Source organism: Lolium rigidum, chromosome 6 (assembly GCF_022539505.1).
Source record: "Lolium rigidum isolate FL_2022 chromosome 6, APGP_CSIRO_Lrig_0.1, whole genome shotgun sequence".
Classification (NCBI taxonomy): Eukaryota; Viridiplantae; Streptophyta; class Magnoliopsida; order Poales; family Poaceae; genus Lolium; species Lolium rigidum.
Genome location: NC_061513.1, coordinates 112,075,839 through 112,090,237, shown reverse-complemented (window position 1 = coordinate 112,090,237; position 14,399 = coordinate 112,075,839). Strand labels below are relative to the sequence as shown.

At 48.3% G+C, this 14,399-nt stretch overlaps 1 protein-coding gene across 1 annotated transcript; it reads right to left on the bottom strand.

Annotated features, from left to right (window-relative positions):
* Positions 1-1,095: 1,095 nt before the first annotated feature.
* On the bottom strand, positions 1,096-4,900 carry LOC124665291. The gene is made up of 4 exons (XM_047202714.1): positions 4,822-4,900; positions 2,536-2,703; positions 2,114-2,446; positions 1,096-1,920 (listed from the first exon to the last, which is right to left on the bottom strand). The coding sequence occupies exons 2-4, from the start codon at positions 2,555-2,557 to the stop codon at positions 1,328-1,330; spliced, it is 948 nt and encodes a 315-aa protein (XP_047058670.1). The 5' UTR covers positions 2,558-2,703; positions 4,822-4,900; the 3' UTR covers positions 1,096-1,327.
* Positions 4,901-14,399: the final 9,499 nt, after the last annotated feature.

Genomic DNA, 14,399 nt, shown 5'->3' with positions numbered 1-14,399 from the left:
ATTTATAATATTGAAGTTAAAAGTTCTAGGATGTACACATTAGTATAATTGCACATCCTCTAGATTTCACTTTAAAATATCAAAGTGGCCAGCACAAGTTTAGTGTTATAAAATAGCAAATAGTGGTAGCATCTCACAATTGTAGATCATCGCTTTTTTTTCCTCAAGTTCATAGATAGAATAATTTTTCAGTGACTTTTTTCTTATCCATAGTGTATTTTCGCATATACATATGAGAATTTGTTTTGTTTTCTTACTTATTGAGATGCTTTTTAGATTTCTGAATATAAAAGGCTTCATTAGCTTGGTAACCAAAGGAATAGCCGTGCAACTCATCCGCTTTACAGGTCAGTGACTCAGTAACATGTAATAGTGAGTGAGATGACTTTGTTTCTCCTTCCGAGCGTCCAGAAGTGACCTCAAGAAAAATTTCGTTGTGTCGCTAGCCAAGAACAAGGTGACAGAGACACAATATCTTGATCATTTTGTCCTGCTCCAGTCGTTCATTGAGTGTATCTGGGTGATTGCTTTGATAGTTGCTTTCTGCAAATGACTTGCTAGTCCTGATTAATCATTGCTCTTCTATCATGATTTGTTAGATTAACGTAAAGGATTCTGCTTTTGCCTAAAAATAAAATGAAGGGCATTGTCAATTTTGTATCTCGAATAGCTGCTAGCCTGCTAGTATATCAGTTCTGTAAAGCTTTGCTGCTGCAGAAGTTTCTAGTGCTGACTGACAAGCAATGCTGTATAACTTGTGAGTGGTGTGAGTTCAAATGTCACAAAGGTAGTGAGCAACTTGTCCTGGTTTGTATAGGACGTTGATGCCATGCAGGTCTAATCAAGTATGATGACTAGCTGTGCATCAGTGACTGATTGCACAATAAAATTGCCCGGAAAAATATAATGGCAAATCCATTCATAAAGCAATGCAGTAAGTTTGCTCAGTCAGCACTAGATCACGGTGATTTCATATTTTGGATGCTTGCTACCTTTTGGTGACTACCATAAGATTCAGACAAGAAGGAAAGGAATAGCAGATACACTATCAAAGTTTTCAATACATAGATGAGATGAACTTTGAACAATTCTGGCATCTTACATTACTAGCTCTTGGCACATACCACACAATCCCATAGTGGCTTGCTACTTTCTGAATCACAGAAGAAAGTAACAACACAACCACATATAGCTACTGGTAGATTTGGCCTAAGCTCACAGTAATCAATCTCATAGAAATTTCAAGCTTACTACCAAAACTAGTGGCCTCCTCATCCTTACAGGGGAGGTTACGTACATACATCCTTAAAACTCACGGCTAAGAAATTCAGAACATCATCAGGCCAACAACACTAACCATACCAAGAAGCAGCCCAACACTTGCCTTCAACCCAGCAGCCCCATTCAAGCCCCAGACACGCACGTCGTCGACCACCGGCCCGCATAGCGAGCTGTGGTCGTCGCTTCTCGTGTTGTAGTACACGCTGTAGAGAGCAATACGTGTCCTTTCAGCACGCGCTGTGAACGTCACATTTGCAGCTTGGCTTGTGGCATTGCCCATCGGTGAGTAGTGGAAGTTCTGGGCCTGATCGCCTGCAAATGCCATGACAGCCATTGGTGGCTGGCATGAATCGCCTGCTGAGCCAAATGTGAAAGTCAGGCTGTACACTTTCTGAGGGGTTGTCTCCACCATCTGTGAGATAATTCCCTCTTTGCCGGAGAGTAGCTCAATCGCGCGCTTCCCCTGGGGAACGCTGTACTGGTCAGAGTCAACGAAGCGGACTGCACGGTTCGACTCAATCATCCATCCTGGTATGGCTGATGTCTGCTCATCAAGGTTCGTCGGGAGTAGAACACCGAAGCTTGTGTTTGGAAACATCCATGGACCCTCCTCAAAGTCTCCATTGATCACCGTGCTATCTGCTCAACACAAGGCACCACAGGACACAAGCATGAACAAGGAGCTAGAGCATTTCTAAGTTCTCTTAACAAAAAATAGTGTGTTGTGACTTCATGAAATGATAAACATTGCACATACAAAAAGAAAGAACGCTGATAGAGAAAATTCAGTGTGGTGCTAGTAAGTGTAGAGACAAGCAGTAGTGGCTTATACCCTTTGGTTTGTCCGGAGCAAAGAGCTTCTTGATGGCCACATTGTCAAGGATAGGTCCACAGGTTGGATCATCCTCCATGCCGGGGTTCCTGAATTCAAGGGTTGCCTGCTCATCCACTGCTTGAAAAGCCAGTGCATATGCATCCCAGCCTTCGATGTTGTACAATGTCTGAAGGTCTACTGTCTGCGATACACCACCAGCAGACACATTCAGCGCCTCCAGCTGCGCACACGTCCGGGCGGCACTGAATGTGATTGCATACTCTGCGCCCTTCTCGACCTGCACCACCTGCCCAATGCCTGCATCATTTCCTAGCCGGACAGCATGATCCCCTGAAGAAAACCGAAATGGTTAGACACAATCACACATTAAAGCAATCGTATGTAGACTGATTTTCAGAGAGAACAGCTCAGTATAATACCCTGTGGAACAATAAGGATCATGCCACCCTGGTGCTGGCCTGCTGAAACTAGCTCAACTGTGCCATTGATCGTCCAAGCTGGGATCGTCGATGCGCCCTCAGAGACAGAAGCAGACTTGGTAAAACCACCAGCTGGAGCTGTTTCAAAGTCGCCATTGGTGAGCAGACCTATTGTGCAAGAAGATTACATGCTCATCAGTTCATGCAAGTGCCATCGTCAGCTCAATACCAGATAAACTTAAGACTGAAAATTCTTACAAACCGATATTTAATATTTGCACAGTTGATAATGGTAGGTGCATCTACTGCTTTGCAATCAAAACCACAGTACTATTTATGACAATAGATGCTAGAAGAATGTAATAATGTGTGTAATGCCCTTGTCTGTGAGATGATGGACCATAGTAGTAAGTTTGATACCCTGTAAAGCATTGTACATTATGGGATGGACTCTTTATTACATAGGCACTAAAAGAATGTACAGTCCCTAGTACACTGAACGGAGCTGAGATGTGAAAACCCCATCCATAACCGGTGAAATGAGAAATCACACTTGAGCCTGAAGCTAGACTTTGGCTGTGTGCATCTCATTATGCAAGAGGCTGGGTATGAACCTCTTTGCGGTTGTATCGCCATGATGCGGTGATTGAGTCAATAAAATCCCCTTGATCAAAAAGAACACTAGAGTTTGGCAAGCTTCAGTACATCATTTCTAAGTTTGGTTTAGTCCTCCGCGCATTTACCATAGAAACTGGTAAAAGTCTAGCCCCACATACCACGGTAGGTTTGGTAGCACCAACATCTTCCTTTGTAATAATGCCCAGGATTAACAGCGCTAAAGCTTCAGCAGTACTAGCAGGGAAGTAACATATGTCCTTGATTTTCTATTGCACACCCAACGCAGTACTAGGCCAATTCACTACGCGTCATTGTTCTAACAAGGACAGCAAGCCGTGAGCCATGTGACTATGCCCATCGATCTTATTATGTGGTGATAGAGTCTGAGAGTGAAACATCCACCAAACCCGGCCCATGGACCATTGTGGCATCGTACCATGGACATGGAGCCCCATGAAGATGGTCCAGACCTGCACAGGGCAATCCAGAGCAAGGCGCCACGATCCGTGGCGTAAATCTGGGGAGACGAAGGTACAGAGGTATATAAAAACTAGCATGGACGGTCCCTCGCGGCCACGGCCACCCTTTAAATAAGCTATTTGACCCTTACGAGACGATTTTCATTACACTTTGCAGGACGCTGCCGGGGTTCTGCAGCGCTGTCCCGGCTGGATCCTAGTCCATTACTGCTACGCGTGGGTTCCCTTTTGACTTGCGGCGACGTCGTCCTTGCACAGGGTCTTCTTGAAACGAGGCAGGAAAAAGAGTTGTTTAAGAAAAACTCTTGTTTTCTTTTTCATGGATAATTGTACATTTTCTGAATCCTCCCAGTGGTTTCGGCGGTGTTTTGCAGAAAACATAAAACTTGGGTGTTTTCTGAATCTTCCTAGTGTTATGCATGAAACACTTGGGCAGGACATCTCTGTCACAAGGATAGGATAACTCGCTTGGGGGTTATCGGTCATTTTCAAGCAAAACATAATGCATATACACATATGTCATGTTACATAGTACAGCCTCCGTCCAAAAATAAGTGTCTTAGATAAAGACACATCCGTACATGCAAGATGCAGTACACTAACCAGCAGGAAAACACAAATGAAGCAGGATGTATATCAAGCTTAGTTGAGCTTGTGTAAAAATTCTGAATCCTGCTAGTGATTTCAGCAGTGTCTTGCAGTGAACATTTGGACAGAACATCTTTGACACAAAGATGGGATAGCTCAGTCTCAGTTGGGGGTTATCAATCATTTTCGAACAAACAAAAATGAATAAAACTCTCATTTTTTTCTTCAGAAAAGGTACATGCAGAGATGCAGTAAACTAAACAACATGGCAGCACAAATGGAGCAGAGTGTGTATGAAGCGAAGTCGAAAGAACTTGTTTCTGCCTTGAGAATCGGCTGTTCAGAGGGCGGAAGCTGCAGTAACAGGACAAGGCCAAATTTTTACAGCTAAGTGTTTCACGTTTCTGCTCTAAACTCTGAATGATTCGCACCAGCATACCCACACTGTGTCTGAACTATGCACAGAGGCCCGTGATTTCTCCCTTGGTGAGATGAGATGTGATGTCGGGCAAAGGGGACACTAGAGCTTGCACTAAGAGACGGCAGACCAGTTTCACTCGATGGAGAAGGGGAAGAAGAGGGAGATGTGGAAGAGCATTACCATCCTCCACCGCGGCGGCTGAGACCAGACGAGAAGCGGGCGCCAGCAGGAGCAGCGCCACCCCCAGCCCCAGCCATGCGAGCCGCTCCATCTCCTCCTCCTCCTCCTCCTCCAAGGCAGCTAGTCCCCTCAGTCCCCCACGGCCACCTCCGCCTTGCGTCCTCGATGCGTAGGAGAGTGGGAGGTGGGAGTGAGGTGAGTGGGGAAGGAAGGCCAGCCACTGCTGGGTCTTGGTGGCGACTCTGCTTGCTCTGCTCTGCTCGCCCACGCCCTGCTCGCTTTTTATGCCACTCTCTCCCACCGATTCCCTTTTCTTTGGCACTTTGCTGGCCACCCCCATTATTCTGCTCCCAAGGGAAGAGCCGAATTACAGTGACCTACCCTACCAATGGCCCATGGGTGAGAATAGTTGGCAATAGTCAATAGAGCGCTCTAGAGCGTAGAGGGCACATGCCTTTCCCTTTTTGCAGCGTTTTGGTGCCGCTTTGTCGAGCACCGGAAAGAGCTGTACTGCCATGTCTACTTGAAAAAATGAAGAAGAGGGTCGCTAGTGATCGGCCCAATCCCAAAGTCTCCATTTCCATGGTCATTGAGCCAAAGGTAAGGTGAGGTCATGCTCGGGTACTTATTTGCTTGCTGCCAACGATCATTAGCTTCACGAGCACCTGCGCGCGGAAAATATCCTGCGTGTTAACGCCGTTTCCCGTCCTGCCGTGGCTATATATGGTAGACACCGGTGGGGTGATGGGCTCACCTCAAACTAAACCCTAGCATCCATCCATGACCGAGCACAACCTTAGCTGGGATCAGGTTGTTCAGATGTGCCGCCAAGTCCACCCGGAGGAGGACGAGCAGCTAGCCGCCGACGCGTTTCAGGCCAAGCAGCTGGACCTGGAGGCGGCGGAGGCGGAGGTTGTGGAGGCGGCAGGGCGCGCGGTAGGGCATGATCGCCTCGCGGCGATCAGGGCGGAAATCGCCGACGCCAGGGCCGAGCTCGCCGAGGCCAGGACGGCGGTCGCGGAGGCGCGGGCGGAGATGGCGGCCCCTCCGTTGCCGGTGGGCCCACCCGCGGACGCCGTCATCCACGACATCGCCGCCGACGACGATGACGTTGTACCCAGCCGCTTCGACTGCGCCGGCGACCAGCAGGTTCTACTCGCGTCCTTCGAGACCCTAGCTGGGGATGCGCAGCGCCGTCAGGCTTGGGCAGCATAGGAGGAAGCCCACAGCTATGCGGTCGCCATGGCTCGGGGATACATGTGCTCCGACCTGGATTCTCTCGCATGGAGGGGCCCTTCTCCCGCGCGGGTCGAGCAGGAGAACCGGGAGCTGGCGGACGGCATCGCCGCCAGGGACAATGTGGTCGCGGTGGCGGCTAGGGACAGGGCCCGCTACCACGCCCAAATGGCGGTGGTGCAGGCGGCGACGACGGAGGAGGCGGCGAAGGTGGAGGCGGCCCAAGCGGCGGCGACGGCGGAGGCGGCAGCCAAGAGAGTCATGTGGGACTCCTCTCTGGCCGAGGCCCTCGAACGCCGCAGGGCCGCAGGCGGCAGGACAAGGTGTCCCATGTGCGGCGTGCAAGGCGCAAGGAGTGCATGAAGCGCTCGCACTTCGACGAGGCGCCGGCCCCTCCGGCGGCCAGTAGTAGGCAACGCGACTGGGAGTAACCCCGACCGTGGTAGGCCGCGCGACGGCGAGTAGGTATGGTCATTGTATTTTTAGGTTAACTCGACTAACCATCTCTGTAAAGATGGTTCTTTTGGCCAATCAATAGTAATGAAGGAATATTTTGCTTACCTAGTCACTGTCTACCGGGCCAGGATGCAACCAACGCGGTCACTTTATTCTACCGCGCAGTATCTGCGGAGACGCAAACCTGCCGCATATTTGGGCCAGGTTTGCCGCCGCGGACTGCCCGGTCACTTTGCGTCGTCCCGGTGGAGCAGGACCTCGACGCACTTTCGGTCTGCGCGGACGGAAACGATCGTTTAGCGTCCGTTGATGCCCTAAGGTGAGGTCATGCTCGGCCGCTCGGGTACTTGTTTGCTTGTTGCCAACGATCATTAGCTTCACGAGCACCTAGTTTAGAACTCTAATCTGATCATCAATGCATCTACTGTTGAACCGAAACCGAAGCTAAGCGCCAACATGTACACAATGCTCTACAGTGTAATCATGAACACGACTACCACAAGAGGATGGAGCCCAGTCTCTTGTGCTTTTCTATATGCGATGGAACTAGACCAGCCAAAGGAAATTCAGTGACATATCGATAATTCCGTACATTAGAATATGTGAGTGTGAGTGTAGGCGCTTTCGCTTTAGGTATAGGTGGTTGCAGACAAAGCGGCTGAAAACCATCAGCGTCTCCACAGCTCCAAGTGAGACATGTTCGAGTACTAGAGCAGGACTGCCGGGCCAATCGGCCCTGTATAATCTAATCACTACGCTGGCCACTTATGAGCAACATTGATATATTTTTTTAGACAGAGAATGTCGGAGTACTTTTTTTATCAAATACATCATTACAGAGTTCATCCCGGATAAACTTCAGAATCACACCAAAAAGAAAAAAGATTACAAACTAAAGGCTGAGCAGATCGAACCAATTTATGTGCTACCACATTCGAACTACGATAAGAAATTTAAACGAGCAAGATTCAAAGTCAGGGTTTTGATATCACCTATCATCGTGAAAGATACTCCTACACACACTTCATTGGTATTGTTTTTCTGGCAGCACACACACAAGCAACAACAAAACCCCATGCCTCATCGCTCTCGCCCCCTCCCTATTGAGAGTCCCCCACGCGTCTCCGGCTCCTACCTCCATCCTCTCCGGTGGCCTCGCTGGCCAGAGGGGATGGGGGGTGGAAGTCGGCTTGTAGTAGTAGTGTTCTCGGCCATGTGCCGGTAGTGGGCCTCGTGTCCGTAGTTTGCAGCGGATCTCCAGGTCCTGATTAGATCTGGAGGTTAGGGTTCCTCGTATGCATGTCGGCTTGTCTGACCTATCATCCAATAAAATCGGCACTGCTCCCCCAAATAAGATCGAGTTATGTCGACTTGTCATGTGGCGGAGCAACGGTGTTGATGGGCATCCTCTGGCCTATAATTGTGGCAAGGAGGCAGGCGGTCTCGCCTTGTTTCGGTGTAGGCGCTCCGTGGGCGACCATGTGATGTTTCATCGGTTCGTTGTTGTTCTCCCTCTAGCCGGCCGTTGAGGGGAGGGGAGGAAGAAGAGCATCGGATCGGGAGATCGGAGGTGTGTACATTCAGGTGTTGCGCATTGTAGGGGCGAATCTCGACGACAAGTTTGCCGCCGACAACACTGGCTAAAGGGCAGTCGCTCTAGTGTTCCGAGAGCTCTCCTTCAGCAACGTATCAATGGAAGGTTGCCGTCTATTTTTCGAACTCAACGGACTGTAGGGCAGCCGCTCCCTCCCTGTTCGGCACGTTGTCGCCGAAGGGTGTTCTTCCTCCAGGCCGTGGTGTCGATGCAGAGGTTTTTTAGCGCCGAGACGGCATGCTCCCGCTGCTCCACTCCAAGTGGTGAAGTCCCCGGTGGTGCTGCAGTAGGTTGTGCTCGGCAGTGGTGCGGATGCGGTAGAGAAGGAGCCACAAGAAGGCCAGGACTTGATCGCGCTTTTGCTTTTTGTTCTAGGGTCGTCTAAAAATGCAGGGCTTTGTTTTATTTATCTTCTTCTAAGGCCCTGATTGGTAAATGTAACTCCGCCGGCGGTAGTATAAGCGGGTGTGACTATTTTTCAGTCGACTGAGAACTAATTTCGTTCTTAGTCAGATGATGTCACCAAGTCTCAGTTGCAAGTCATGTTGCAACTCATAACTAACCCGAATCACGATGCAAATCAAATGGCGCAAGACTTGACTTAGTTTCCAGCTAACTGAGAATTAACAAATCCCAATATAAGCACCATCGAGGTTCTTCCAGACCATTTCCCCGGGTTTTAATTTTTTTAAAAAAACTTCTACATGAAAAGAGGCCAACTAATGCTATTAGGATCAGATGAGTGAGGGTTGACGACGGGTAGAACAATAATGAGTATTTGGGCAAGTTAAACTACATGGTTTATATGCTCTTTTGTTGGACTCAAGAAAGCCATTGTCGGGAGAAATGGCACAGTGTCGAATGTGATAACTGGGCGGGAGCTCACGTATCGAAGGTGAGAACATGTCAGAAATTACCGCGTGGAGCTGCTCGCCGACACATTTTCTTGGCGTTCACATGGCCGTGGTGAAACTTGGCCGGTGCTTTGCCTGGCTGGTGTGAAGTGAGTTTTGACTGCTTGCCGTGACACTGTATTTGTTTCTACCCTGAATGCGCGCTGCAGTGCTCACCCGCAAGTCAGCCCTGCTTGAGTGTGCACATACCCGTGAGTCAGATTCGTGCAATGATGTCGTTTCCTGGAGCAGTATAATACTCCGTCCTCTAGTAGTATAAACTCATACCAGGCCAGATTCTCAGGACACGCGTTAGCAAACTCGACATGCAAATCTCACGAATCTCAGGTGCCCAGGATCGCGGTTCAGTCGTTTAGAGGGCAGAGCGAAATTACCGTAACAAACCGATACTCACCGACGTTTTAGATCGAAACAAGATGTCAACGGCGCGAAGTGCATGGGTAAAACGTTGGCCAGAGAGTTGACCGGCTCAAGCACGGGAACATGATGGTCTACCATGCCGTCCAGCTCCAAGGTGGACCGAAATGATTCGGCATTGCGACTGAAGATCCGTGCGCATCGTCATGTCCGATCTCCTCGTACACCTACGCTCGAGTGGCCGTGGCTGGGGATTCCGTTGAGCGTATACGGCCTCGCATCGTGATACTGATGCCAGCCGAGATTTCGGTGCCGGCGTCCGTCTCCATTGATTCTCCGCCCCGATTTGGTCCAGTTTGGTGGCCGTACCTCCGCCTGTACCCCGAGACCCCCTCTGCCACTGCTTTTAACTCGCTGTGGTCCGTATGGGCTTCGGTAGGATGGCATTGATTTCATAGTTTGCTTACGCATAAAGTTTAGATAAACCATCGGATTCGTGCAACAATTCCGGGGCAGGGGTGGAGGCAGAAACTCTATTAACCAAGGGGTGGATGCACACAATACATCTATAAAGGCATCTCCAGCGGCGCGACGTCCGTTTGCGTTGAGCGGCAGACGCAAGAAAGACCGTTTTTGTCCGCGTGTTCGTTTGCGCCTGGGGTTCCTCCAGCGGCCCGACGCATTTTCGCGGCGACATGAAATATGAAGTTTGAAAACAACAAAGTAAGAGATTCAACAAAGTCATAGTCCTTATTACATCCAAATTTTAAAAAGTTTACATGAAAATAAGATGGTATTCCTCTAGGCATGGTCTTCATGGCCAGCCAATGCCCACTCACATCCGGCAGCAGCAGTTTGCACACGTTCTCGTCAGTGATTTCTACATTCATATGCAGATAATTCTTCCAAGATAAAGCCCCAGGGAGTGGCGCAACTAGCTCACCTTGGAAGTCCCAGTGGTTCTCATTGCGGCCATCAGGACGCTCGTTCTCAATGATCATGTTGTGCATGATCACGCAGCATGTCATCACCTCATGCATGGTCTTCAGCGACCATGTTCTTGTCGGGTGACGGATAATTGCCCACCGAGCTTGGAGCACACCAAATTCGCGCTCCACATCTTTCCTCCAAGCCTCTTGCATATTGGCAAACCTCCTCGTCATCTCAAAGTTTGGATTACGGACACTCTTCACCAGTGTGGGCGGCACGAAAGGGCGGCGCAACCGGCAACGTTTGGCCGCAAAACAGCCGACACGTACGCGCCGGAGCCAGTCCCAAGTACGATCCTGCTCTCCCGCGCGGCGACAACCGAGCCGGACGGCGAGTACTGCGGCGCTGCGGCGGGACGGCGGCGGCTAGGATTAGGATGGTGGCGTCGCACTAGGGCAGCAAAGAAGGGGAAAAAGAAGCAAATCAAAGCGGTCGATTTCGATGTCCCTGATTTGTGGGACCGGGTAGGAAAAGGAGGACGCTCGACGCGACCGCGCAGCGTCCGCGGAGACGCAAACCTGCCGCATATTTAGGCCAGGTTTGTGTCGCCGCGGACGGCCTGGTCATTTTACGTCTCCCCGCTGGAGGAGGACCCAGACGCATTTTCGGTCACGACCGACACGTCCGTTTGCGCCGCTAGAGATGCCCTAAGGGGGCAGCGCAGAAAAATCTACTCACTCCTTCCAACGAGTGAGACATCTGAGTTTGACTAATGTTACAGATAGATAGAAATATGAACATGAACATTTAGATACCAAATCGTGTAAAATGTATTCTTATAATCCGCATGTTTTATGTTGTTGATGTTCATGTTTTCTTCTTGATATCTGGTAAACTTAATAAGCTCTGTATTTTGACTAAATTTGTAAGTTTTATTTGTCAGAATGGATGTACTTTTAGCATGTAGGAGCATCGAGCCAGGGACGAACATTTGGATATTAGAGGGATCAACCATGAAAATGACCAAAAAAAGTATTTACTTGTTGGATTATATTGCATTTTATTAAACTTTACAGTAAATTTACTGGCCATGTTGAAAATAATTTAATGGGAAATAGAACCTCGTACGGAACGCACCATAAATGTTTAGCGATCACTACCGCTACACTACAGTACTACACGTATTGGTACATTCTAATTCTAAGTTGTGCGGCGAGGCAGTCCCGCATGTTATTTCTGTTAAGCTTCATGCACTAGCCACTTGAACCAAAAGTCCGAACTGATGGAAAGGGCTAGGCAATCTACTTGTACACTTCACAACACCCCCACTCGCGTGTGACGGGAGAAGAGAGTCAACACGTGAAAGAAGAAGAGCACACCGAAACAGCGGTGGCTAAAGAGGGGGGGCAACAACAATTTTTAGGCTTAATTGCGAAAACCATGTGAAAGCCAGGATTTGAACTCGAGACCTGGGGCTCTGATACCATGTTAAGCTTCATGCACTAGCCACTTGAACCAAAAGTCCGAACTGATGGAAAGGGCTAGGCAATCTACTTGTACACTTCACAACAATTTCGTGCTATCTCTCCACGCTCAAAGGGGCTCCAACAAAGTGGTTAATAAATTTGGATAGAATATAATGCAACTATTTTTCTCATTCGAATTACTTACTTTTACCTGTTTATTATGAATTCCGTTACCTGATGAGTGAAATTTATCTACACTTTTAGAGTACTTCATGCATAGTTACCACTCATCTCATGCTTAATCTAGCTATAACTATACCTATTATACATGATTACTTTTCTTCATTTATTTTTTCATATGAGTTTTGCACAATTAGTAGTTTAGGTAGAATTTTATCACTTTTCTTTGTCTTTGCTATATGTAGGTGTTAAGGATAACTATGCATAGATAAAGGCAAGAGGAGCAAAAGGGACATAATATGAATGAATTACAGGCACTAGACTTTGCTGGGAAAAGGCTAATTTTCTGTAGGGTTCGTTGCATGTAAAACAAAAAATCTACCGCAAGAACGAATAAAACCAAGATTCAATCTATGGAAAAGCTAAGATATAATCTATGAAGTAAGAGCAACGAGATAGATGAGAACTAACCCTCGAAGATCTAAAGACTTAACGAGATTAGATCTCGTGGTTGATGAAGACAATCATTCCGGTGCTGCAATCCCGCGGCACTTCCGTACTCGGTCACACGTACGGTGTCGATGAAGTACTTCCCCTCCCCGTTCCAGCGGACAGCGGAGGTGGTATATCCCCTCGGAATCCCAGCAGCACAACGGCGTGGTGGTGGTGGTGGAGGAGAAATTCCTGCAGGGCTTCGCCTAAGCCGGAGCAAGATTTAGCGGGAGGGAGGAGAGGTGGCGGCTGGGGTTGAGGGAAGGGGGAAGTGGCCGGACACCCCTCTCCTCCATTTATAGAGGGAGGGTGCGGTCAGGGTTCCCTCCTTTGTCCCTCTCCCATCTAGGGCCGGCGCATGGGGAGGGGGGGTTTTCTTCCCCAAGCCTCCCCCCTTTTTAGGGTATCCCCTAAAACCCTAGGGACTGGCCGGCCTGGGCCTTCAGGGCTGGTGCGCCTAGCCCATTAGGGCTGGAATGCAACCCAGGTGGCCCCTCCCAGGGTCGTGGGCCCACTGGTGGCCCATACGGAACCTTCTAGAAACCCTTCGGTCAAACACCGGAAAAATTCCCGAACTTTTTCGAACCCCGGAAAATGACTTTTCTTATATGAATCTTATTCTCTGGACCATTCTGGACCTCCTTGTGATGTCCTGGATCCCATCCGAGACTCCGAAAAATATTCGGTCTCCGTCTCATATTCCATATCTACTAAACAACATCGAACCTTAAGTGTGTCACCCTACGGTTCGCGAACTATGCAGACATGATCGGGACGCCTCTCCGATCAATAACCAATAGCGGGACCTGGAGATCCATAATGGCTCCCACATATTCAACGATGACTTCGTGATTGAAAGAACCATTAACATACGGTATCGATTCCCTTTGTCGCGCGATACTTTACTTATCTGAGGTTCGATCATCGGTATCTCTATACCTAGTTCAACCTCGTTATTGATAAGTACTCTTTACTCGTACCGTGATATGTCATCCCCTGTGACCTATTCACATGCTTGCAAGATAATTGGATGACATTCCACCAAGAGGGTCCAGAGTATATCTATCCGTCATTAGGATGGACAAATCTCACTCTTGATCCATGTGCTTCAACTTATACTTTCAGAATACTTAATGCCACATTTATAACCACCCATTTATGAAGTGGCATTTGATGTCATCAAAGCATCCATCCGTTGTAAGTGATTAACACGATCTCATGGTCGAAGGATTAGGTTACTATGTATCGAAAGCTTATAGCAAGATGAACTTAATGACTTGATATTATGCTATGCTTACTATGGTGTGTGTCCATCACATCATTCTCCTACTGATATGATCTTATTATTAACAACATCCAATGTTCATGATCAGGAAACCATGATCATCTATTAATCAACAAGCTAGTTTAACACGAGGTTTACTAGGGACTCTTTTATGTTTACAAAACACACAAATATTAATGTTTCCGGTTAATATAATTATAGCATAGGATGCAAACATTTATCATAAACACAAAGATATAATAATAACCACTTTATTATTGCTTCTTTGGGCATATCTCCAACATTTTCCATAATCTCAAATTAAAGATCTGAGACCATTGTGTTGTAGCCCTAGTTCATATGAGTCCAACGAGCTAAAGAACACCTCAATCGGAGTTCATATGAGGAAATGGTGGCTAAAATACTGAAACAATAGAGTTTCGCGACCATTGGTACGGTCGAAGCCCGATAATACCGCCCGGCCGTACCACGGTTCCGGGCGACGGAAACCTCGCGAACTTCCACTTTTCTTCACCGAATCCGCCGCTGATCATTCCTGGACCTATTCTAGGTCATTGGGGCGGTATTGGGGGCTAAAGAGGACCCTCCTAGACATATATAAAGGAGTGGGGAGCCAAAGGAGAAGAGATAACTCATCAGCGCAGCCATGGCAGAGCCCTGCCGCTCCA